The sequence below is a fragment of the Eurosta solidaginis genome, chromosome 2, assembly GCF_040869045.1.
Source record: "Eurosta solidaginis isolate ZX-2024a chromosome 2, ASM4086904v1, whole genome shotgun sequence".
Classification (NCBI taxonomy): Eukaryota; Metazoa; Arthropoda; class Insecta; order Diptera; family Tephritidae; genus Eurosta; species Eurosta solidaginis.
The window spans coordinates 38,488,794-38,515,940 of NC_090320.1; the positions used below are offsets into that span (position 1 = coordinate 38,488,794).

At 37.4% G+C, this 27,147-nt stretch overlaps 1 protein-coding gene across 10 annotated transcripts in view; it reads right to left on the reverse strand.

The window, feature by feature from the left end:
• LOC137239588 (serine/threonine-protein kinase GL21140) overlaps window positions 1–27,147 on the reverse strand; it is a 220,056-nt gene that overhangs the window by 50,060 nt on the left and 142,849 nt on the right. The window contains exon 1 of one of the 10 annotated variants that reach the window (XM_067765053.1): window positions 20,510–20,549. The exons of 8 other annotated variants lie outside the window; for them this stretch is intronic. Coding sequence is in view for 1 of the 2 variants with exons in the window: in XM_067765044.1 (XP_067621145.1) it covers window positions 14,450–14,514 (65 nt within the window). In the remaining variant the exon portion in view is untranslated. Of the gene's footprint in view, window positions 1–14,449; window positions 14,577–20,509; window positions 20,550–27,147 lie in introns of those variants that run through there. One more of the 10 variants, XM_067765044.1, reaches the window with a different exon arrangement.

Here is a 27,147-nt window from a genome sequence, read left to right on the forward strand (position 1 = left end):
AGGTTTTCAATTTAACCCGGTTCTTCTTTGTCAGCCTTGAATAATTGAAACAGAGTGTTGGTGCTACTAAAGCCAGGAGACCAGGTGTTGCCAGTGGCCAAGACTATAGAAACCGTCCTGCATTCTCATTTTACCGAAAATCTCCTCCTTGTCAATCGTCTGCGTGACTTCCAAAGATTACAGCGCTAAATGTCATTAACACAAAAATAGATTTAAGAGGTTGATGAGCGCAATACAAAGCTGTATAGCTTCAAAGCTTCCACAAAGCAATTGTCAACCTCACCTACGCTAGGGGAATCCTGTTACAAATATGAATGTATCACACACATATTTAGCAGGCGAGGCCCTAGCGATCCCAAGTTTCTCAGGGAACAAGGAGATGAGGGCGGGATGGCCTAGAAAGTTTAATGTGGTCATATTAACCATTCCCGAGAAGGATGGTACCTCAATGGTGCTTTGTTACCGGAACGTACCGAATCTATATCCGGGACAGGACCATCAATATCGATAACACTCCCCAAAACCTTCGGTGAGGTGAGTGTCTTTATTGTTAGTACAACAACACAAAAAGAAATTGCAAACTCACTTCTCACCACAGGACCGCACTCGTTGCGCAAAACTAGTCAAATGCTCTTGGCACATTTTGGAATATCACGTTACTGGAAGCCAAAGAATGATCATCCTTTCCAATCCCAACCGACTGCCAATGATTTCGCAACTAGACTCACACACCTGCTGTCTGAGAGCACAAGTCAACACTACGGAATGCAGGAGCAGTGGACGCATATTTCTGAAGCACTTCGTACTGCTGCCGAGGACAAAAATGGTTACCGGCGACCACTGAAAAACAACTGGTACGACTGGTGTCGACGCGTTGCAACCGAAAGAATAGACGGTGCCTACGGTGCTACGGGGAAGAGTGTTTGAACGCTACCAAAAATTGAAAAGGGTAAGGAGGCGCGTTAACAGGAAGAAAACAGCAGAGATAACGCCCGAAAACTTTACATTGAGCTCGTAAATGGAGAGAGCAACGAAACGACCAGGGAAGATGATTAACCCGAGCACGAAAATTGATGATGATGGAATAAATGTTCCTTCACACGACAATGATGAAAAAGGAATAGCAATAACCAGATTAAAAAATAAAAAGGCCGCGGGCGCTTGGCGTGCATTGCCTGCAGATCTATGCAAATACGACGAAGAGGGCTTAGTACGACGCATGCATCACTTCTATGCAAAATAAGATCAGAATCATAGACTTCTTTGCCCAGTTCACAAGTACGGGGATCCTGCAAACTGCGCCAACCATCACAGAATCAGCCTTCTTAATATCGCATATAAGGTCCTGCCAAGCATATTGTGCGACAAATTGAAGCCCACCGTGAATCAGCCGACTGGACCTTATCAGTGCGGTTTCAGACCTGTGTTATGCACAACCGAAAGAGTAAGTTTGACAAGGGATGGCGGAAAATCGTTCCAAAATACATCGTAACGAGCCTCACCCGTGCGCATCTTAAAATAAAAAATAAATGTAAGGCGCGATAAGCTCCGAAGAGATCGAAGGCCGAGCTTCTCTTCCAATTTGCGTCGTGCTCCTCTTGATTATCCCTACAAATTGACCGGACGGGACCTACATGCTTTATGCCGACTCCGAACGGCATCTGCAAGGCAGATGACTTTTCACTGAGAGCTTTTCATGGCAGAAATACACCCGGAGCGCTTGCCAAACACTGCCGAGGGGCGACCCCGCTTAGAAAAATTTTCTTCTAATTGAAAAAACTTATTTCTAAAATTTTGATGTTGCTTTGCCCGGGGTGCGAATACGGGGCATACGGTGTGACAGGCGGAGCACGCTACCATCACACCACGGTGGCCGCCAATGCGCATCTTGCGCAACCAGTATAAAAGTATCTTATCAAATATCAACAGAAATCAGCCGTTGTACTAACTTACAGCTTGCGCTGTCATCTAGCGTATAACAGCAACTACCGTCAATCAATTAAAACTTACAGCGGGCGCTGTCACTAGCGTACAATATCTACAGCTTGCGCTGTCATCTAGCGTATAATAGAAATTGACGGTAATGCAGTGCAAATATTCGCAATAGTGCCATAGTACAAATAGATTTCTTTGTGTGCTCACAATCGTTTATTTTTAACAAATTAGTTTAATAAAATATAGCTAAACAAAAGCACTACGACCAAAATTGCCCAAAGCTCGCTAATAGCCCGAATCTCCATCTTTACAACCAAAACTTTATTTATAGATTTGGATTCCAAATAAGAGCGAAAAACGGACCCGTACATAAAACAGTAATCAGAAATAATATACAAGGGATGGCGGACAATCGTTCCAAAATACATCGTAACGAGCCTCACCCGTGCGCATCTTGCGCAACCATTATAAAAGTATCTTATCAAATATCAACAGAAATCAGCCGTTCTACTAACTTACAGCGTGCGCTGTCACTAGCGTACAATATCTACAGCTTGCGCTGCCATCTAGCGTATAATAGAAACTGTCGGTAATGCAGTGCAAATATTCACAATAGTGCCATAGTACAAATAGATTTCTTTGTGTGCTCACAATCGTTTATTTTTAACAAATTATTTTAATAAAATATAGCTAAACAAAAGTGCTACGACCAAAATTGCCCAAAGTTCGCTAATAGCCCGAATTTCCATCTTTACAACCAAAACTTTATTTATAGATTTGGATTCCAAATAAGAGCGAAAAACGGACCCGTACATAAAACCAGCAATTAGAAATAATATACATATATGATATAGGAGCAAATTTCAGTTCTAGCTTTACACATTCATACAGACGAACGGATCCAAAAAACCAAAGATTTAATATCCGCTGACATAACCAGGATTCTTATGTTTTTTTCGTGTTGAATTATTTTTTTGTCTGAATACAATCTTCGTACTTAAACCTAAATTCCTGCTGACATACTGCAGTTCCATAGTTTTTGTTTACTTGCATTTCCCTCTATTGAATTTTTTAAATAGTTTTTTATGTGACCTATTTTTTTCCGGTACTCTGTTTACATCCGCCAATGCATATGCCGATATAATTGTATATACATACATACATACATAAGTGCGCATACAGTACACGTATAGTGCGTGTGGCAAAGAAATGGAAGCCATGCGGCATGAATGATGTCATAGAAGGGTGAAAAAAGAAACTATGAGTTAAAGCATATTTAAATGGGGCATAAACAGGTGCTTTCTCGCATGACAGAAGGCGGCCACTGTGGCGCGAAAATGGAGAATTCATCGACATAAAAATTTTACGGGGTGTAAGTGCCTTTTAATTACAGAAATACAAACGGAGTTGTTCAGTCAGATACTTAAGTTGAGATATATTTACTTTCATTGTTATCCTTACAGATACATATGTACATACAATGTTAAATTTCTTGATTATCTTTATTTGAATTTTGTAATACTATAGATCAGTGTGAACTTAGCATTAGCATTACACCTCTGTATTAACTAAGTTAGTTGTTAATTAAGCTCTCTACATTTTGTATAAAAAGATCTGAATAATAAACTCTCGGGCTCATTTTTTTCTTTCCACCATTCTTGGATACATAACCTTTTTTATAAATTTGGTAATACGTTCTTTGCACTCGCCCTTAAATATTTTAAAATAATAAGAAAAAAGCTTCTTACCGAACATTGGCGCCCAAACGTGGAGCAGTGCAAAATAATAAATTGTCCAGATTCGCAGAAGTCGATTGAAGGTCACGACGAAAAATGAGACAGCATAAATAGGCACTATTTGAACAAAACACCTTACGTTTTTTCGCAACATCAACGATACAAAGGAATCAACTTTGGACATCTACCAACCAATCGATACCAACATTCAAATCCTGCGCAGAGTTAACCTTCGACAACAGGCACAACCTTTGCATCGCAACATTTCATCGTAACATTTGCATCGCAGTATACACATCGCAACATTTTCGTGCAAAGGTCCAGGACTATATATACAAGTAAGTTCTTATCGAAACAAATTATACATTATATTAGCGGAAAGCTCATCGGAGCATTGTACTGCATTCAAGGGGTTAAGATCTGCCACCTGCATCACATTGATAGTAGGATCATTCATTTATCTCTGTCGCTTATATTCCTGATCCCTGATTTCATTACTCGCGGTACTAAGCCATTATGGCTACAAGTCTGGAAGAATACAAAAGTCTACGCACAACAACCAAGATAAATATTTCGCGTATAAAAACCATTATTGATGCAAATGGCAGAGGAGAAGGGAAGACTCTTTCAACAGCGGAGTTGAAATGCCGCCTAGGAATATTAGAGTCGTATTTTAAACAAATCCTAGCTATTCAATCGAATATTGAAAAACTAGAGCCAGAGGATAATGCACGGGGTGAAATTGAAGATCTGCATGTGTCAATTAAACTCGAAATTCAATCGCAGTTAGGGGAAGATGTGCACAACATCACTGTATCAGATACAACCTTTTCATATCCTGTGCCACATGCAAAAAAATTACCTGCCTTAGAATTGCCGACTTTCGACGGAAAATACTCTAATTACAAAAATTTCATCACTTCATTCAAGCAAATTATCGATCGCGAGATTATTTTGTCAAATGTTGCTTTAAAGGTGCAGCTTTAGAGACTATCAACGCTTTCCAAGTAACTAATGAAAATTATCCAAAGGCTCTTGAAAGACTAAGGGTTCGATATGACAAAAATACTTAAATTTTCATTGAAAATATCACTTTATTATTTCAACTCAGTTCAATGTCAAAGCCAAATGCCAGTGAACTACGAAGTCTTCTCGACAATGTCTCTGCGCTCTATAGTTCACTATTATCTTTGGGAAATCATACAGATATATGCAATGCAATGCTCATCTACTCAGCTATGGAAAAGGTAGATGAAGAGTCTCAAAGCAAATGGAAGGAGTCTTTGGATTTCCAAAAACTATCCTCCTGGGAAAGCTGCGCAAAGGTGTTAGAAAGGCGCTGTCAGTTTTTAGAGTCAGTTGACACATCTCATTATCTTTGCTTCGAAAATCGTAAAACTGATAATAAAAAGGTAGCAGCAAAATCAAAATGCAAAACATAGCTTTTCAATTTCTTGCTCAAAGCGTGTATGCTCTCTCTGCTCTAAGGCTGAGCACACTCTAAACCAATGTCCCCGTTTTAAACAAATGGATGTCGCTGAACGTTTTGCATTTGCTAAGCGCGTCGCTCTATGCATAAACTGCCTATCGAAAAATCATAAGGTACCAAACTGCACTTCCACATTCAAGTGCAAGCTGTGCGCTCAGGCTCACCATACACTCTTACATCGCAATCAATCACTTGTTGCTGCACCACCCTCTTCGTTGTCATCGTCATCACCGTTTGTCGCGTCAAATGAAGTCAGTGCCAGTACCGCCGCTACAGTTCACACTCATTGTGGGCAGTCCTCGTCGGAACAAGTGATTCTCGCAACAGCACTTGTACTCGTGAGAGATTCAGCTGGTGGTTATCAATTAGGCAGGGCATTACTCGATTCTTGTTCACAAATTAATCTCATTACTGAGGAATTTGCACAGAAGTTGCGCTTGCCAAGAGAAAAATACTCCATACAAATTAGTAGCATAGGGGAGTCACGGACAAACATTAAGCATAAAATATCTACTTCAGTCAAATCTCGTTTCAATCAGTTACAACTACAACTTTCCTTTTGCGTTACTTCCCATATCTCGTATCAGCCAGAATCTCAAATTGACATTTCTACGTGGAATTTGCCTCCAAATACCCAACTGGCCGATGAAGAATTTTTCAAGTCAAAACGCATTAATCTTTTGCTAGGAACAGACAGCTTCTTTGAAATCTTGTCAGTTGGCCAAATTAAGCTCGGAGAAAATTTGCCGTCCCTACAAAAGACTCTGTTAGGAAGGGTCGTTTCTGGCCGATACGAACCTTCAGTTCCACGCAAATCATCTACGCCAACATGCTTACTCACATATGAAGAAAGAGTTGACCGTAACTTGTAGTATCTTTGGAAAATTGAAGAGACAGATGATAAATCAAAAAGAATGACAGATGAGCAGACAGTCTGTGAAAACATTTATTTGGAAACAGTTTCTCGAGACAACGATGGTAGAGTTATTGTAAGATTACCCTTTAAGGATAACCCTTCTTCTCTGGGCTTCTCATATGATACTGCATTGAGGAGATTGAAAGCAATGTAGCGCCGTTTATCTACCCTGCAAAAAATCGTGCGATTAATCCCTAAAGAGATTGGGGTCCGATTGATCTCTTTTGTCTACATTTGGGCATAATTGATCCCCTTTAGTCCCTTTCGGGTACAGTAGGGATTAGTGAGTTTGAAATCTATGTAGCTCATTTTAATAATTATTAAAAAAAAACGGCAACGAAATGAGTAAAATAAAAAAGATTACATATGATTCAATCGAATTATTTAAGAAAAATGCGAAGCCCTAAACAGATCCTAAATTACTAGGACTTAACGACTACACCGGAGTTGGGGTAAAATTTTAGGAGAATATTTTTTATTCTTTTTGAAAAGCGGGCGAACAGCTTACATCAAATAGATTTAACGGCTTGGCAAACCCTTCGATTGCGTTTGTGCCATGAAATTTTCTCAGCAAAAAAGTCATCTGCCTTAGCAATTGCTTATTTCAATATAAACCGGAAATGAAACTAAAACAATTTGAATTATTGTTTTATTTTAAAATGGATTACATCGCTGAGTATCATTCTACTACCATTGGGGTTAAAAATGTCACTGGTACCTATTTGAGTACTTATTGAAACGAAAATGGACTAGTATTCCCATATGGGTACAATGGCGATTGGTCCTATCGATCCCTTTCGGGTATAAATGGGTACAATTAGTCTCTTCATAGGACATGCTCAAACAAAAGGGAACAGTTCAACTCATATAAAGAGATCAAAACTGGCATTGGTCGCATACTCCTTTGCGACTCATCCCGGATTCATCCTAGACTAATCGCATTTGTTGCAGGGTAAAGATTTGCAAATTAAATACCAATATGCGTCATTTTTGAAGGAATACGAAGAGTTAGGACATATGAGCATAGTGAAGTCACCGAAGCTTGATGAACCGCATTATTACATTCCTCATCATTGTGTGCTAAAACCTACAAGCACGTCAACAAAATTAAGAGTTGTTTTTGACGCATCGTGTCCAACAACATCTCAAAAATCTCTAAATGACTTATTGTTGGTAGGGCCAACTATTTAAACCGAGTTATACATGTTACTCGTTCAGTTTCGCCTTTTTCGCTACGCTATCACAGCTGAGATTGTCAAAATGTACCGCCAAGTGCTTGTAGATCCACGCGATCATTGTTTTCAATATATTCTTTGGAGAAATTCTGAGGATGAACCAGTTAAAACCTTTAAGTTAAATACTGTGACGTATGGTACAGCAGCTGCACCTTTCCTTGCAGTGCGAAGTCTTCAGTACCTAGCTGATCAATATGAATCGGAGTTCGGTCTTGGGTCGAAGGTTATAAAATCTTCGTTTTATGTCGATGATTTTCTGGGTGGGGCGGAAACCCCGAAGCAACTAGCTCAAATTAAGAAGGAAGTTACTGCAATTCTAAAAGGCGGTTGTATGGAATTAGCGAAATGGCATTCCAATCATCAAAGCTTCAGAGAGGAAAAAACCGTCAAGGATTTAAACATAGAGGAATCCTTCGTAACAAGCGCCCTAGGCATACAATGGGATCAAGGCACTCATTTGTTTATGTTTTCGTTCAAAGCGAAATCGACTGTGGATAACAAATGTACGAAACGAAAAATCTTATCGCTAGCATCGTCACTTTTTGACCCTCTTGGTTTGTTATCCCCTCTCGTTATCGTAGCAAAAACTATTCTGCAAGAACTTTGGCTATTAAAGATTGATTGGGATGAATCTATTCCCCAAAACTTGCATACCGCATGGAAAAAATTTGTACAGGATTTAGCACTACTTCCGTCATTGAAAGTCCCTCGATACTGTTTGGCAGCGAATGCAGTTTCCGTACAGGTACACGGATTCTGTGATGCCTCCATACGGGCATACGGCTGTTGTCTTTACCTACGAGTAGTCAATTCTCATAACGTCACTTGCGTTAAACTTCTCACAGCAAAATCCAGAGTTGCCCCTACTAAAAAGAAGTCATAACCAAAGCTTGAACTTTGTGGAGCACATCTGCTATCGCAACTTTACAATAAAATCAAATCCTGCTCGGGTAAATATACGACAGAAGTGTACTTATGGACAGATTCCCAAATAATTCTCTACTGGTTAAAGCAACATTCGTTTACATTATCGGCATTTGTTGGTAATAGGATATCAGAAATTCAAGATCTCACAGCGGCATGTCACTGGAGGCATGTTCCAACAAGTAGCAACCCGGCTGACATTGTTTCGAGAGGCTCAACTTGCTCAGAGCTCGCTAATTCAATATGGTATCAGGGTCCGCCATTTTTATCCCATAGTAAGGAGCACTGGCCCCAAAACAAAATCGATAAAGTTGACTACGCAGAAGTAGATAAAGAAAAAAGAAAGTCGGTGTTCCAAATAGCGACAAGGTTCAACTACATCCTGGAGGTTATAAAAAGATATAGCTCGCATATGAAAATTCTACGCATAGTTGCGTGGATGTTTCGATTTTATTCAAGGGTACATAGAAGGGGCTTACGTAAACTAAATGATTTTGACATGCACTCTCTCGCCCCTCAGGAATTGGAAACGGCGCTTTTATGCATTGTGTGGAATTTGCAGCAACATTATTTTGAAGAGGATATCCGACGAATACAAAAGAAGTTAGATCTCCAAAGCTCATTACAATTTCTAAACCCATTTTTGGAGCCTACTGACGGCTTTGATTTATTACGGGTGGGTGGTCGCCTTGAACTTGCAGGAGTCAGGTATGATCAAAAACATCCAATACTCTTACCTAGCACTAGCGAGTTTGTTGAAGGATATGTTCGTCATTTGCACATTACGAATTACCATGCCGGTGCAAAGGCTTTAGTGGCACTTATTCGACTGCGATTTTGGATTGTCAACGCAAGAAATCTCACACGCCGTATCGTAAGATCATGCACTCATTGCTTTCGCTACAAACCCCGCCTGTTGCAACAGGTGATGGGCAACCTTCCGGTCGAACGTCTCAACCCTGCTCGCCCATTCTCTCGATGCGCACTTGATTTTTGTGGACCAATTAATACCTATTTGCGAATTCGTGGCAAGATACCCTACAAAACTTATGTTGCGATTTTCGTGTGTCTATCATCCAAGGCTGTACATATTGAGGTCGTCTCGGACTTGACCACTGAAGCTTTTATTGCATAGTTGAAACGCCTTATCGGTAGAAGAGGTCTACCAACTGACATTTTTTGCGACAATGCCACTAATTTCGTTGGTGCTTGTAACCAGTTGGCAGAACTAAAGTCTTTTCTTTTCAATCCGAAGAATAAGGACTTCATAACTCAATTTTGTTCCAATGAATTCATCAACTTTCGTTTCATACCACCGCGGGCACCTCATTTTGGCGGCTTGTGGGAGGCCGCGGTAAAGTCTGCTAAGGGCCATTTAATTCGCACTGTTAGGAATGCACGTCTAACCTTTGAAGAGTTGACAACAGCCATGATTGAAATAGAAGCCATACTCAATTCGCGACCCATATCGCCGCTCTCTTCCGATCCTAGCGACGTGGAAGCACTCACGCCTGGTCACTTCTTGATTGGTAGCTCACTTAAGTCTCTTCCAGAGCGTCAAACAACAAGCAAAGAAATCAGCCAACTAGACCATTATGTTCGAATCAGTGCCATTAAACAGCGATTTTGGCAGCAATGGTCAACCGACTATTTAAATGAGCTACAGAGGCGCAATAAGTGGACCACCGCAAGCGATAATATCGTTAAAGGGCGCACTTGTCTTAGTACATGAAGAAAATGTCCCTCCTCAACGTTGGGTAATGGGACGAGTAGCAATTCCAGGAAACGATCAACGTGTACGAGTCGTCAACGTAAAAACTACAAGGGGTCTCATCCGTCGGCCCATACACAAACTTGCACTATTACTATCTTGAAAAGGATCTTTCAAGGCGGCCAGGATGTTCAGTCAGATACTTAAGTTGAGATATATTTACTTTCATTGTTATCCTTACAGATACATATGTACATACAATGTTAAATTTCTTGATTATCTTTATTTGAATTTTGTAATACTATAGATTAGTGTGAACTTAGCATTAGCATAGTTGCTCAATTTCTACTGAATTTCATTACACCTCTGTATTAACTAAGTTAGCCTGTTAATTAAGCTCTCTACATTTTGTATAAAAAGTACTGAATAATAAACTCTCGGGCTCATTTTTTTCTTTCCACCATTCTTGGATACATAACCTTTTTTATAAATTTGGTAATACGTTCTTTGCACTCGCCCTTAAATATTTTAAAATAATAAGAAAAAAGCTTCTTACCGAACAGGAGTGTTTGCAAACATCATATATATTATTTCTAATTGCTGTTTTATGTACGGGTCCCTTTTTCGCTCTTAATTGGAATCCAAATCTATAAAAAAATTTTTCGTTGTAAAGATGGAGATTCGGCCTATTATCGAGCTTTGGGCAATTTTGGTCGTAGTGCTTTTGTTTAGCTATATTCTATTAAAATAATTTTTTTTAAATAAACGATTGTGAGCACACAAAGAAATCTATTTGTACTATGTCACTATTGTGAATATTTGCACTGTATTACCGACAGCTCCTACTGTACGCTAGATGGCAGCGTAAGCTGTAAGTTAATAGAACAGTTGATTCCTGTTGATATTTGATAAGAGGCTTTTATATTGGTTGCGCGGGATGCGAACGGGTCAGGCTCGTCTACAATAATTTTGTTTTCAAGTAAACTACAGCTGGCTCAGGGTTGACGTTGAACCACAACAGAGGAGACTTTACTAGACACAAATATCGGCTTCCTATCGGTACCGATAGCGACAAGTTATTGTTTTATTATAGGCATATTTAGCGAACTTTTATCGCTGATATACCGATAGCTTTTTGAAAACATATCGATAGTAACTCGATAACTTTTCGATAATATAGCTAAAATTTTTGGATAACAAATCGTTAACTTTTTGATAAAAAAGCGGCAACTTTTCCAAAACAAAATGATAACTTTTCGATTAAAAAAAGTCTTCGATAAAAAATAGATAACTCATATATACCTCGCCGATAACATAGCTACAACAAACCGATAACTCGTCGATAGGAAATGGATAACATCCCCGTAAACCGTCGATAGCAAACCGATAACTCATTCATACCAAATCATTAACATTTCCGTCCAGTTCCGGCTTCGGTTTTGACTTATTAAGCTACTAACTGATGTCAATCAAACTTGCACACCGTGTGCAGTTTGATCCAACTTGAAAGATAGGATAGCGTTGCTGTGAAGTTTCTTTCCGGGAAGTGGACAAAATTCTATTCACGGTTCGATTGGCCTGTAGTTTTAGTATATAGGTAGCCCTTTGCCTATGTTAGTATTTACCATACTTTTTTTCCGGGAAGATGAACAGGGACCGATGTTTCGAACTAATTCTGTTCTTGGTTCGATTTACTTGAAATTGGGAATACATGCAGCCCTTTGGCAAGATTAGTATTTATGACACTATGACACTTTTTTCGGGAAAGGGACCAGGGACCGACTGGGACTTGAACTGGGACTCCGACTGGAACTGGTTTAGGCACTGAGACTGGGATTGGGACTAGGAGTGGGAAAAAAGGGTGAAGAAGAACAAGAAGAACTAGAGAGAAGAGGAAATATGGAAGCAGAAAGAGATAGAGTCAGACGAAGATAGAGAGATATGGATAGACCGAGCGGAAGAAACGTGAGGGAATAGACGGAGAGGGAGAAAGAAAGGTAGAAAAGAGAATAAGGTAGAGCGAGGGGTAAATAAAAAAATAAGGAAAGTTTGGAGAGAGGGGAAGGGAGTGTAAGAGGTAAAAACAGCTTAAAAGTTATGCAGATGGACCAAAGCTAGGGCAGGGCAACGTCTGGCGGGTGTGCTAGTATATTATATATTTCTTGAGAATCGGTCGAGCAGTTTCGAAGGAGTGCAACCATCAACACTGTGACATGAGACTTTTATATATAAGGCATAGAATGCTGAGTGGTAGTCTGAGAGGGCATTTTTGGAAACAACGGTAAGATGGAACGTTTTCGAAACCGGATTTAGATATAGGTTGAACTGCCAGTCTAAATAGTTCCATTCAGGTGTCAATAAAACCGTAAAAGAAATATATTAAAAAAATGTTCGGGTACAATTTTTATACTCAGCGTGCTTTGCTCACATAACGGTTGGTTGTACAGATATGAAGGAATCGAGATAGATATAGACTTCCATATATCAAAATCATCAGTATCGAAAAAAAATTGATTAAGCCATGCCCGTCGGTCCGTTAACACGATAACTTAGGCAAATATTGAGATATCCTACCAAATTCGGTATACGGGCTTATATGGACCCAGGGTAGATTGGTATTAAAAATGATTGAAATAGGATGATAACCACGCCCACTTTTTATATATAAAACACAAAAAACCTGATTATTTAGTAAATAATACACCAAAAATGTTGAAATTTGATGTGTGGACTGAAATTGAGACGCTAGATAAAAATTTGTGATAAAATCAATTTTACAAATATTATTAATTATAAATCAAAAACCGTTAAACCTATCATAACAAAATTCGGGAATGCTTCGAAGAAAAATTTACGAAATCGATTAAAGACCACACCCACTTTTATATATAAAAAGTTTTAAAGTGGTCATGGACGAATAAAATAAGCTATAGCTTTGCAAAAAAACAGCTTTATATTAATTATAATTATTTTCCCAAGTGGAATTATAACAAAAAATAAGAAAAAATTTAAATTTTTTAAAATGGACGTGGCACAGTTCCTTTTATGACTAAGCAATTTTGTATGTCTCGGTAAAATTACCGTCGTATAATAATTACCGTCGTAATAAGATTGGGTACACATATTTTCCTTATAGAAGGAAATATTTCTAGTAAAAATGGGCGGGATCGGTTTAAGACCACACCTACTTTTATACAAAAGTAGCTTAAAAGGGTCGTAGACTAGAAAAATAAGCTACATCTTAGCGAAAACTAGTATTTTTTATTTAGCTTGACTTGAAAGCTGGCTGGCTGGCTAGCACGAATTTTGTAATTGAAATTTTCCCGATAAGCTACATGCTTGAAGCTTGGAATATAGTACAGAACCCGATGACAATGCAACAATGAGAAAAAAACTGATAGGTGGCGCATGGATCGAAATATTTCAAAAAATCGTATTTGTGGTCCGATTTGGCTCATATTTGGAACACATAGTACATACAAGAATAGAAAGAGACCTATGGAGAAAAGTCGCCGCTAGGTGGCGCAAGTATCGAGATATTCAAAAAAATCGTATTTGTGGTCGATTTGGTTCATATTTGGAACAAATATTACATACAGTCTGGTATAAGTGACATCAAAATATTTTGGAGTTCGAGGAGGGACAAGCACACGTGGCGCAGAGTCGAATAAAGTCTTTGGAAGGATTATGTATTGAGGACTTAGATTGTAACAAATTGTCAGGAAAGAGTCCTTGTAATAATGAGTCACTAAATGAACTAAATAGAATGAGAAGTAATAGGCAATTAAATAAAGACTAAAAACTTGAAAAAAAAAAATTTGTTAAACGGTTTTATTGAAACAATACTTACATGAAGTAATAATATTACTACAAGGTAGAAAATAATTAGGTAGGTCCTAGGTACTAGTCATCACACTCCTCATCAATCTAGGGTGTTCATCAGACAAATAAACAAAAGCGTTGGACGCGTCAAAATTCTATTGATAGTCATAAGTAAGACCAACTGAACCTTAATCAGGTTATGCCGTTTACCGTTTAGCTTAAAATTTTTTTAAAATAATTTTACTGTAAGAGGTTAGGTTTGGTTAGGTGGTAGCTGCCCTGATAGGGGAAGCTCACTTGGACAACATGAAGGTCCGTTGTGATACCAAATATTGTGAGGAAATTGGGAGACATTTTTTTTTTAAATGAGCAGTGCCATGTGCTATGTAGAAAAGTAATTTATCTGAAATGAACTGTACAATTGAAGCTCACGTTGAGTATATAATGTTCGGTTACACCCGAACTTAGACACCCTTACATGTTTAAATTCGATTGTACAACACCGTCTGAATCAAAGATCAGCCGTTTCGGCTACAGGCTCAACCTCAGAAATTTTTAAATGCTTATATATGCCGTTTTTTCAAACAAGTTTAAAGATAAGGCGCGTGAACTTCCACTCAGCCATCAATATGATTTTCAACTGATAGCAACAACAACATAATTAATTTGTATAGAAATTACCTTGTTAATGGAACGTTATTTTCATCAGTGCTCCAACTAAATTTTCGATATTTGCGATATCGCATTTTCTTGCTATTTGCGTTGAACGAAATATTATTACTTGAAGCGAATTATTGATTGATGACTTTGAGAAATATAAATTCTTTTATTTTTTTATGTTTTGAATATTTGATTGTTCTTTTTTACTTCTTCTATGTGCAATAGGCTGTCGCATTACCACTTGGAAGGGGGGCATGTATTGTCAAAATGACTTGATCTTGTGACATTTTAGTGCTAGTTTGAGTTTTAATTCATATGACTATATTTGTCGAACCCCAGATGTGCGTTTGTACGTGCGGCATTCAACATTGATTTCTTCATTCGATTATTTATTCATGATAAAGCATTCAATTGGGAATGGGGGATATATATGAAATTGACGCTGAAAAATTGGTAAAAGAGACGACTTTCAATGTATGAAGTATATAAAAAATAGGGCGGGTCAAATTGTATGGGGGAAAAAAAACTTAAGGTGCACATCCAGTTTCTGAATCTATGGGTCATACTGAGTAATATTGCCCATGGGACTATAGGTCTGAAATGAATTTCGAGCCTCCCTAATTTTGTTAGAAAATTTTATATAGATTCAGAAACTGGATGTGCCTTTTCAACAATAAATTTGGCCCGCTCTAATAAAGTCTCCAAAAATTTTGTTGTCCATGATTTTAAGTTATCTCTTAAACTGTGAAATGCTTTTGAATACGGACATACAAATGCTTATAAATTTTTCAAAACAAAAAATTTCCACCACCATGTTAACCAGTCTACTGGCCTTTTCTTTTCTTAAAACAATGTCGCCCTGTTGGTTCTTCTCACCTCTCTCGTGATTTTGTGTGTTTCTTTCACAAAATATTTTCCACTGAATAAGCGGTCTCATTACCTACAAATAGAGCCATACTGCATATCGCCAGGTGACCTAGTTCAAAAATTAGAATGTAAGAGCACAACGTAAGTTGTTGGGGAATAAAAAAGACCTAAATCGCGGAATTGCTATATGAAATATCGGAATCGCAAAAATTGTAATGCCTAATGGGCACTTATGTATCTAAATGTAGAGGGTGTTGTGGCGAATATTAGTAATTTCGACACGCCACTATGCCGCTAGTTAATAAATGCCGCACGCTATCACAATGTTCTTTATTTACAGCACCACTATGGTAGTAGCAGGGCGGCCGCCGTGGTGTGATGGTAGCGTGCTCCGCCTACCACTCGAAGATTCTGGATTCACGCATCGGGCAAAGCAACATCAAAATTTAATTAACAAGTTTTTTCAATTGGAAGAAAATCTATCTAAGCGTGGTCGCCCCTCGGCAGTATTTGGCAAACACTCCGCGTGTATTTCTGTAATGAAAAGCGTCTCAGTGAAAACTCATCTGCCTTGCAGATGCCATTCGGAGTCGGCATAAAATAAGTAGGTCTCGTCCCGCCAATTTGTAGGAAAAATTAAAAGGAGCACGACGCAAATTGGAAGCGAAGCTCAGCCTAAAATCTCTTCTGAGGTTATCGTGCTTTAAATTTTACAATTGAAATTATTCGCGTACTTCACTTAAAACGTTTTAAAATAAAACTGATTGACTATTCCTTAGATTACGCTGCTTTTATACTCTCAGTGCCCTCGTTCGTCTATTTCTCCCAGGATCTAAACCAGTGGCCGGCGCGCCATAGCTCAATTGAGCCAGACTGGCTGCACACATACTCTTACTGAATAACGCACCACAAATTAGATGTTTGGAGTACGTCGGTCCCTTGTTGTCTTCCTGGAAAACAAAGGTTAGTAAAGTATTAACTTGGAGAAAGAGTTACTGGTGTAACGAATTTCAAACAAACCACACCATAAATTAGATATTTTGGAATAAGTGGGTCTTTGGTCAAATTTCCGGAAAGAAAAGTTTCTCATAATAAGACAGTCAATGGGATACTTCTGTGCCAAGCTTCAAGAAAATCGCACTTAAAATAATTTTCTTTTAGAACATGGCGGCCCCTGGTACACTTCCCGGAAAAATAAGAAAGAAAACTGATCAAATTTTGTACCTGAAGCATCCTAAAACTCCCTTGAACACACGCATAACATTTCTTCAAGATCGGTCCAGTCGTTTCATTCACAAACACACGTACAGAAGAAATATTATATTGTATCGAATTTTGGGGAATTCCTGATAATTCTGCACTTTCTGCTAACGTTCGAATCGCTGAACTGTCGAATAAATAACTCCAATATTCAATATTTCAAAATGGTCTTTATTTAGAGTACTTTTGGAGTAGTACAATTATACTTCACTAATAGCGTGTTTAAATCAAACTGACTAGTTATTCCCCAGCTTGCGCTGCTTTTATACTCTCTGTTACCTTGTTCGCATATTTCTTCTAAGACTTCTAGACTTTTTACCAACATGCCTTCTAGAACAGTTGTATCTCATGTTTGGTTATTTAGTTATATGCGCGTGTATGTGTGAGTAACAACTTCTGCGCTTAGCTGATGATGTGTATGTGAAATAATATCTTTTTTCCTCGAAGCTGTTGGTTATGTGTATGTGTGGTTGCTTGATTTAATGTGTACATGTACGTAAGTGTGCCTGATTGCTTTTTTGTTGTTGTGCATTTATTTAGTAGCATCATAGTGATGTATAAAACTGCTAATATTCTCCACAATATATTATCATTGTTCAGAAGCACCTAAGTAACTTCAGTACGATGAAGTACAAGAAATGATCGACGCCGAGAAACAGAATCGTAGTGGGGAAAACACACAACTTATAATTGCAGGCAAAGAAAGTCAGTAAATCAGGGAGGAACTTCATAAAGAAGTGTAATTTCCAGTAAATATACACATTACTCTTACTAAGTAAGTCAGGGTGTAACATATTGTGGCGAATATTAACATGCTGCTTCTAAATATAGGCACAACAACAATAAATCAAGCAGCCGCACTTACGTACATGTACACATTAAAGCAAGTAGTCACACTTATGTACATGTACACATTAAAGCAAGCAGCTACACTTATTTATAAGGCAACGAAGAATATTCCCTACACATAGCCAGCAGCTTGAAGCAGAGATATTATTTCACATACATATATGTAGCCGGCAGCTTAGAGCAGAAGTTGTTACTCACACATACACATGCATATGGCTAGAAGAAAAACATAAACTACAGATATGTATATGTACATGTTTATAGCTAAATAATGAACGAGGCCAACTGAGAGTATAAAAGCAGCACGGTGCAAGCGATAATCAATCAGTTTGATTTCAACACGCTATTAGTGAAGAATAATTGTGAAGTACTACTCCCAAAGTAGTCTAAATAAAGGCCAATTTGTAATACTGAATATTGGAATTATTTATTCGACAGTTGAGCGATTCGAACGTTACCATAAGGTCAGGAACTCCCCAAAATTCGTTACAACATTTTCAATTGAAGTTTATACATGAACTGATTGGGCACATTTTCTTCTACTGGCTGCCAAAGTGTTTCCATTACAACTTGGATACAATAAATAGTTTCACTTACAAGCTCATGCCACTTAGAACTTTTTTAATGAGATGGAAACACGATTTGGCTGGAAATAAACGTTGCAATTATATAGTATAATTTATACACACACTAATCATTACTAATAACAAGAAAATGCCCTACAAAATTTAACAACAAACAAAACTATAAGCTAGAATTTTTGAACTATACAAAAACATACGAAAACATAAAGTGACAGAAACGATAAAATCTTTACTCGCTGCAAGGTCTCCAAAGGATAATCATTTACAGGAAATCTCGTGTACGAAACATTGTTGCTTCGAACAAATGGATAAATAAGTGTAATGGAAAACAAAACAGAATTTTCATTTACAACATTTAATGGTCATGCAATCCGTGCTTATTGTTGTTGTTTTCAAACGAGCAATACATACATATAAAGTGAAAGTGTAAAGAAATTTGGCAACGTCATACTTTGAACTTTTGCCTTTTGTAAGGGCACGACAGCAATTTACTGTCTAACGATGCTAAATTGAATACAAGAATGCATGCTTTATTTGTATTTATATACAGCTGTGAGTTAAAACAAAGCAGCAATTTATAGCGAAAACTTTGTCGAGCACAAATTTCGAAAAAATTTGAAAATTCGAGAAGTTTTGAAACAACTTCATGAAAATTTAAAAAATTGTATTTTAAAGAATTTTTTGATTATGCTGTTTTGTAGTACCAATCATTTCAATCTGAATAAGTATCTACATGTATGAACGATTTGTATAGGCGAAAGTTAACCGATATCGCCCCATCGATTTTTTGATAGGATTTGGGCTCAGGAAAAAAAGTTCCACTACGCATACCCAAAAAGATCATGAAAAAAACTTTAAAAATCATAGTCGAAAAAAAGTAAAAAAAAAAAAATTAAATTTCGCAGGCTCGAAAATAATTTTTTTAGGAATGCGTAGTGGAACTTTTTTTCCTGAGCCCAAATCCTATCAAAAAATCGATGGCGCGATATCGGTTAATAAATCGACCCAGTCTAATGTACATCCTTTTTAAACAGTTTTTGTAAACCTCCCGAACTTTCGACTTTTTCGAAAAGATTTTTGATAATCTTCGTAGAGAATTTGAGCCGAGCTTCTCTTTAAATTTCTTTTTTAACGTTTTCTAAAAATTGACGGGATGGGACCTACCGACTCCGAACGGCATTTTCAAAGCAGATGAGTTTTCACTGAGAAGCTTTTCATGGCAGAAATACACTCGGAGTGCTTGCCAAATCATTGCAGAGGGGCGACCCCGCTTAGAAAAACTGTCTACTAAACCTTGTCTCTATAGATTTAAGGTTGCTTTGCCCGGGGTGTGAACCCAAGATCTTCGGTGTGGTAGACGGCGGTGTACGTTACAATCACACCACGGCAGTCACCTTTGTTTGGTGGACTGCCACACAAAAAAGTACCTACCCCAAAATATTGGAGGGGTTATGCAGGTTATCAATGCTTAGCGATACAGGAGCCTTGAAAACAAGCCCGACGGTTGCACTGTATGCCATTATGCACGTTCCACCTGTAGACCTGAAGAGGATCTTAGAGCCACAATAGCAAGGGTGCGCAAATGTCGGACGAGGCGATACATGTGTACCCCGATGGATCCGCAGTGGTGAAAGGAGAGAAGGGTGTGCATTATACTGTGCTGATCCGGAAAAAATAGGACCCTATACGCTGCCAGATCACTGTAGCGTTTTTCAGGCGAAAGTAATAGCCGGTACCAAAGCAGTGGAAACACTATAAGAATATAGCTGAAACTGCAGCCGTGTCAACTTTTATATTGACAGCCAAGCAGCAATTAAAACAATAATATCGCATAGCACAGCAACTGGGATAGGGAGAAGCATATCTACTATATTGGGTCCCAGGGTATATGGGAGCTGATGGGAATGAAAAGCGGATCAAATAGCTAAAAAGGGCGGATCCCCCGAAGTTTGCTCCGTATACGTCCCAATTAGTTTGCGCAAGATTAAGATAAAGCGAGATTCGCACCTGATCGACCAAGTGGGAAAGGGGTGGACCCGAGCACGGCGCTGTAAAGTGTCGATCGTGTGTAGATCTAACAACCTTAGACTAACAAAGTTACTCCTATCATTAAAAAGAGAGGACTGTAGACTCCTCAGACGGGTATTCTGACTGCACACTGTCTTCTGACGTCACATGACTTTAAATTAGGCTTGGTCAGTGATAGCAGGTGTAGTAGGTGCACGTTGGGGGAGGAAACAATCGGGCACGTTTTTTGCTGGTGCTCTACGCTTGCGAAATTAGGACTCCAGCTATTAGGCGTCATACAGCTGTCAGATCTAGAAGCAGCAAGTGGAATAGGTCCTAGAATGCTTCTAGTTGATTGTTAAGACGACGGATAACATTGGTCTTGGTGTTTGATAGGGCTTTTCAGTTTGGTCGTAAAACAAATTTTTGGTAACACAAAAAAAAATAATGGGGATCAAAGGTAAAGTGGTAATAGTTGAGTTTCTTTAATAGGATTGTCAATAAAAATATTTACCTTTAGCCTCTGTATGATCTTACGTTTTTTAATAAAATTTTTGTTTACCTGCAATGAGAAAAGAAAAAAACAGTGATTAATTTTGTTAAAGATACGATTTTTTGTTTCAAGATACATCACTGTACATATTTACATTTATAGAAATTAAAAAAATTTAATTACTTTGGTATCAAAAAATCGTAAAAAATTAAATTACTTTGATATCAAAAAATCGTAAATTTTTTGATAGTAAACCTATAACACCCCGCTAACAAATTATTGAAAATTCGATAACTTTTCGATAACAGATCGATAAATTTTATATAACTTTTCGACATTATAACTTTTGTAGAACATGTCAATAACTTGTCGATAACTTTTTCGTAACATTGACAACTTTTCTATAGATTATAGACAACTTTTTAATAACATATCGATGCATTTTGATAACAAATCGATAACTTCTTAATAACAAATCGATATATTTTTAGGAACATCGATAGCTGTTTAATAAAATCGATAGCTCTTGGATATATAAGCGGTAATTTCTTAATAATAAATTTATTTTCGAAATTTATAAAACTTCGATAAAACACCATTCGGTTCGGGTTCCGGCTTCGATTTTGAATGTTAATCATTCCGTTTATCTGCCCTCATTTTATTTTTTTTCTTTTATTTTTTTGCTTTTATTTTATTTATGTTTCTTTTCTTTTCTACTCTTTTCTGTTCTTTTATTTGATTTTATTTTATTGTTTTTATTTTTCTTTTCTTTTTTTCTCTTATTTTATTTATTTTTCTTTTTTTTTTCTTTTCTTTTTTACTTTTATTTTCTTTTATTTCATTTATTTTATTTTCTTTTCCTTTCTTTTCTTTTTTTTCCTTTTCTTTTATTTCATTTACGTTTCATTTACGTTTCTTTTATTTATGTTTCTTCTCTTTTCTTTTCTGTTCTTTTATTTGATTTTTTTTACTTTTTTACTTTTCTTTTTTTTTTACTTTTTTTTTTGTACTTTGTGTTTTTTTTTTCTTTTCTTTACATTCATCCACCAAGCCTATACTTATGTACACTCTATATTCCCCAACATAGCATTCCATACCTAAAGACGATGGATGCTTACGCCTACAGTTAGCTTACGCTTACATTCTGGATTCCCCCTTACCGAGAGCAAAGATGTTTACACATCAAAAATCGTATGAATAAAAACACCGATACCTTTTAAGAACACAGTAAATTGTTCTCTTTTGCGTTCTAATTCAGTAAAATAACCTAAGTTACTTCACAGGTTAGGGTCCAGGTGCAGTCACTGGTGAAAATCCAATGTCAATTCTTAAAGTACCTTCGGAGATAAGCGCGCTAAAACAGACCGACGTTAAACTTGAAAACGGTCCAAATGCACTCCTATCTTTTAACAAGAGTGAAAATATAGAGTTTCACAAGGGCGCCCTCTTAATCTTACATAACCAAAACTTGTCGTTTTTGCAATTATGATATTTCTATAAACCATACGACTGTCGCCAAAATGTCGTCAGCATCGTCTTCCTTTCCTCAGCAAAGAAAAAAAAGTATATTTGGCTTTAATTGAAATTTAATTAATTAAATTGTGCAACTGCCATGAAAAAAGTTATGCAGGTTGCATATTTTGGTAGTGTCACCACGCCCAACTATGCGCACCCACCGACCGAAAAACGCATACTATAAATGGCGAAAAAAAAGAACTCATCGAGTGGGCGCCCAAGCAGTCTACGGCTGATGCAAACTACAAGTGCAATAAACAACATTTAGTGCAGTAGTACACTTCAGTGCTTCGTAGAGATTCGTAAAACTATTCGGCGTTCACCTAAATGTCGTGTGCGCGCAGCGGCAGAGATTCAGTAAAGCAAGCACTTGTACTTCAAGCAGTTAACATCTCATGCGTGTATTCTTTGCTCAAACATTCTTCACGTAAACACATACAACTACAAACGAGTTGCGTTTGTACACGAAGCTCTGCCAACGTTGGGCTTCACTGATTTAGCGCTATTTGAATGTCAGTATGACTTTTGAATACAACTGTAAATATTCTCATGGGGAAATTATTAAATAAATTTAAGTGTATATGAACTCAAAATACAATTGAAAGCGAATTTGAGATTGTAAAGTTTTGCTTGTGCATTCTAGCCACGCTACGAGTTTACGATGAGTTCAAGACAAACCGATTGAGCTAAACGAAAAAAACAAGCAAGTTAGAGTTTGAAGCAAGAGAAAATGTGGAAATTATTTAATGTTTACAATAAACAAACTTCATTAAAATAATAAAGATGAAAGCATTTTATTGTTAGTACTTTCATATGTATGTATGTATGCACCTATCTTTTTTATACCCAACTGTACTTGTACACAGGGTATTATAACTTTGATTGGATAACGGTTGGTTGTACAGGTATAAAGGAATCAAAATCCATATAGACTTCCATATATCAAAATCATCAATATCAAATTTGATTAAACCATGCCCGTTCGCCCTTCCATCGTGTCTGCCCGTTAACACGATAACTTGTGCAAATATTGAGATATCTTCACCACGGGTATACGGGGTTCAGATTGGTATTGAAAATGAGCGAAATCGGACGATAACCACGCCCACTTTTTCGATATGGAAAATTTAGAAAAATGGAAAAAATTAGACAACTCAAAATGAATACCGCCAAGCTAATGAAATTTGGTAGGTGGATTAGTTTTATGACGCAAAACATAAATTCCAAACAATTTCGGAGTATAGGCGTGGCACCACCCACATTTAGAAGATGAAAATTGCGAAGTTTAACAGTCCGTAAATGAAAAGCCGTTAAAGATATTACATGAAATTTGGCCTTGCCAAATTATATAGATTCAGTGAAAACAATCAAAATCGGTTAAAAACCACGCCAACTTTTCCTAAATGTCTAACCTTAACAAAGTTTGCAATACCTCTACAGTATTTAACTACATTTGCCTTATATTCAACCAAGAACAGCGTTTCAAGTGCACAGCTGGGTATGTAATGTTCGATTTCACCCGAACTTACACTTTCTTACTTGTGATTCGTAAATTCGTCTTAAACTTTCTGAAGTCGTGACCCTAAAATGTTTCCAAAACATCTGATGGTGATGTTGTACTACAAATTACATACTTAAACTGCAATTACTTCACTCGCCATGGTATAGGGGCAGTGGCATTGGCAAAACACGACCTTATAAGAAATAATTAAGGGAATGAGTGTCGAAATTCTGGTTTGTGTTAGAGAAGAAATCGTAAGCTCTACATATGATACTTGCAATGCAACGACTTGCTTGCAAGCATTACGAGTATTTCGGAATAAAAGAATCTCGCGAGAAGCCAAGTTCTCTATTTCGCGAGTCGCGAAATTATAGCATGTGTTGGAGAAGAACTCGCAAAGTCTTTATAATAATAACCCTGCAAAAAATGCGATTAGTCTAGGATGAATCAAAGATGAGTCGCAAGGAACTATGCGACCAATACCAGTTTTGATCTCTTTGTATGAGTTCAACTGTTCCCTTTTGTTTGAGCATGTCCTATGAATAGACTAATTGTACCCTTTTATACCCGAAAGGGATCGATAGGACCAATCCCCTTTGTACCCATATGGGAATATATGAAGACTAGTTCCCTTTGCAGTTCAATAAGGACTCAAATAGGGTCCAGTCGAATTTTCTGCCATGAGATACACAGTCAAAGGGTTTGCCAAGCCACCAAATCTATTTGATGCAAGTTGTGTGCCCGCTTTTCAAAAAAGGAATAAAAAATATTCTTCGAAAATTTAACCCTATACTTCGGCGTAGTCGTAAGGTTCGGTATAGGGGTCCGCATTTTTCTTAAATAATTCGATTCAATCACCTGTAATCTTCTTTATTTTACTCATTTCGTTGCCGTTTTTTTTATATACCTTAAAATGGACTACATAGATTTCAACCTGACTAATCCCAACTGTACCCGAAAGGGACTAAAGGAGATCAATTATGGCCAAGTATAGACAAAAGAGATCAATCGGATACCAATCTCTTTAGGGATTAATCGCACGATTTTTGCAGGGAACTTACAAGCCAAAGATGGCTGTTTGAGTTCAATAAATTGAATAAGTAAATGTAAAGCGCAATAACCTCCGAGGAGATTTTAGGCCGAGCTTCTTTTCCAATTTGCGTTGTGCTCCTTTTAATTTTTCCTACAATTTGGGGGGACGGGACCTACTTGCATTATGCCGGATTCGAAAGGCATCTGCACGGCAGATGAGTTTTCACTGAGAGCTTTTCATGGCAGAAATACACTCGAAGTGCTTGCCAGACACTACCGAGGGGCGACCTCGCTTAGACAAATTTTCTTCTAATTGAAAAAACTTGTTTCTAAAATTTTGATGTTGCTTTGCCCGGGACATGAACCCAGGATCTTTGGTGCGGAGCACGCTGCCATCACACCACGCCGCCCGCTCTATAAATTCCATCAGTTAAAATGCTAACGAGTCTGATGGTCAAATCAATATCAACCTGTTTTCAGGTCATTGACAAAGATATTAAGACTTGTAATTGCTTTTGTATACGAACTCTGGTTATGTGGTCAAGAGCGACACAGAACAAAGAGCAAAAATTAGGAAAATAAAAGTTACGATTAAATAAAATAAAAAAAGTTTAAGCACTTCCTTTATATAAATGGACAAAAATCTGCGAAAATGTCTCCTTATATAAAGACATATTCTTGCTAAACTTTGATGTTTAAATTTTGACAGAGAAATCGCAAAAAATATTCATGAGAAGTAAAAATATAAAAGACGAGCGCACATTACTTGGATTGGAAAGTTGGTAGGAAAGGAGATATTATTAGTCAATCAATTGCGCTCCACCTTTATATTTTTACTTCTCATAAATATTTTTTGCAATTTCAAAGTTTAGCAAGTTATGTCTTGATATAAGGAGACATTTTTCGCTGATTTTTGTCCATTTATATAAAGGAAGTGTTTAAAATTTTTTTATTTTCTCCTTTTCTTACATTTTCTCGGTGTCTTAACCTATCTATTAAGTTTTACGCTTGTAGCTCAATGAGAACTTACATAAAAATCAATCCCAAAATTCCCTCCGTTCCGTTACTTTTTGTTACTTAAACCCGGTTTAAAATTTCCAAATTAATATCTAATTTTTTCGATCCACGCGCCACCTAACGGAATTTTTTATCCTTTTGTTCCTTTGTCACGGTGTTTTAACTTGTCTCTGAGGTTTCATGTTTGTAGCTCAATGATAAGTTACTTTAACATCGATCTTAAAACACCAAATTTCCAAATCCTTATCTAAATATTTCAATACGTCCCCCACCTAACGGAATTTTTTTCTCCTTTCTCTTAAATTTTCTCGGCGTCTTATCCTATCTGTGAAGTTTTACAGTTGTAGCTCAATGAGAACTTACATAAAAATCAATTCCAAAATTCCCTCCGTTTCGTACCATTTTTCTAAATATCTCATCTCGTGCGCCCCCTAGCGACTTTTTGTATCGTGTCATCGGCTGTCATCGACCTCTGAATTAAGTTTAAAATTTGAAGTCTCTAGCTCATCGAGAAGTTACTTAAAAGCTGGTTTGAAAATTTTCAAATTCTTATCTAATTATTTCGATCCGTGCGCCATCTAACGGATTTTTTCCTTTTTTTGCATTGTCACGGTGTTCTAACCTATGTGTAAAGTTTCACGTTTGTAGCGCAATGAGAAGTTACTTAAAAATCGATTGCAAGATTTGTATGGAAAGCGGACAAACTCAACCGACATAATATGAAGGAAGTAAAAATAAAAATTTATTTGTAAATAAACACACATATTTCAATCTCAACATAAATAAGCATAAGTCCAGTCTCGAGTTAATTAATAAACACGAAACAACTTCGAATATCCAACGTAAAATAATCGTCAATAAATTTTGTATTGGAACGTGTTTTCGCATAAATGCTTTCAAACATCATTTCTGATTGGCAAAAAACAAACCCTTAAATGCAACGCGCTGGTGTTCAAGAGTAGATGTGTCAGCGCGCGTGCTAAATGTACTTTGATTGGAGCTAGAAAGAAGCACCACAATCGACGCCGTGAGCAATGCAACAACCGACTGCACTCACTTAAGTAGGCTTTGTTTATTCGTATTGTAAGGCTTGTTTAGTTTTGAAAGGGTGGTCGTTTATTCGTATTGCAAGTGCTTGTTTGGTTTTGAAAGGGTGGTTGTTTATTTTTTTTTATAAATAATTTTTGTTGAGCTTAACCGGACCATAAATAAGATATTGTGACGAATATTAGCATCACTAACTGATACTCACATCATTAAGGTTATTAAATAAAGGCACAACAACAATAAAGCAAGCTGCCACTCCTGTGTACGTAAACAAATCAATCATCATTTACTCACATACATACAATGCAACGGAGAGATACCCACAAACACATGTAATCATCAGCCGAAATGGTACTCACATATACGCACGCATTTGGTTACAAACTACAAGTATACCTGTATATGGCTGGTAACCAAGCATGGAGTTCGAGAAATTACTAGACCTTAAAAGAAATATGCGAATGAAGCAACGGAGAGTATAAAAGCGGCGCAAGCTGAGTAGTCAGAATCAGTAGCACAACAACAAGTATAAGTGTTATTGTGAAGT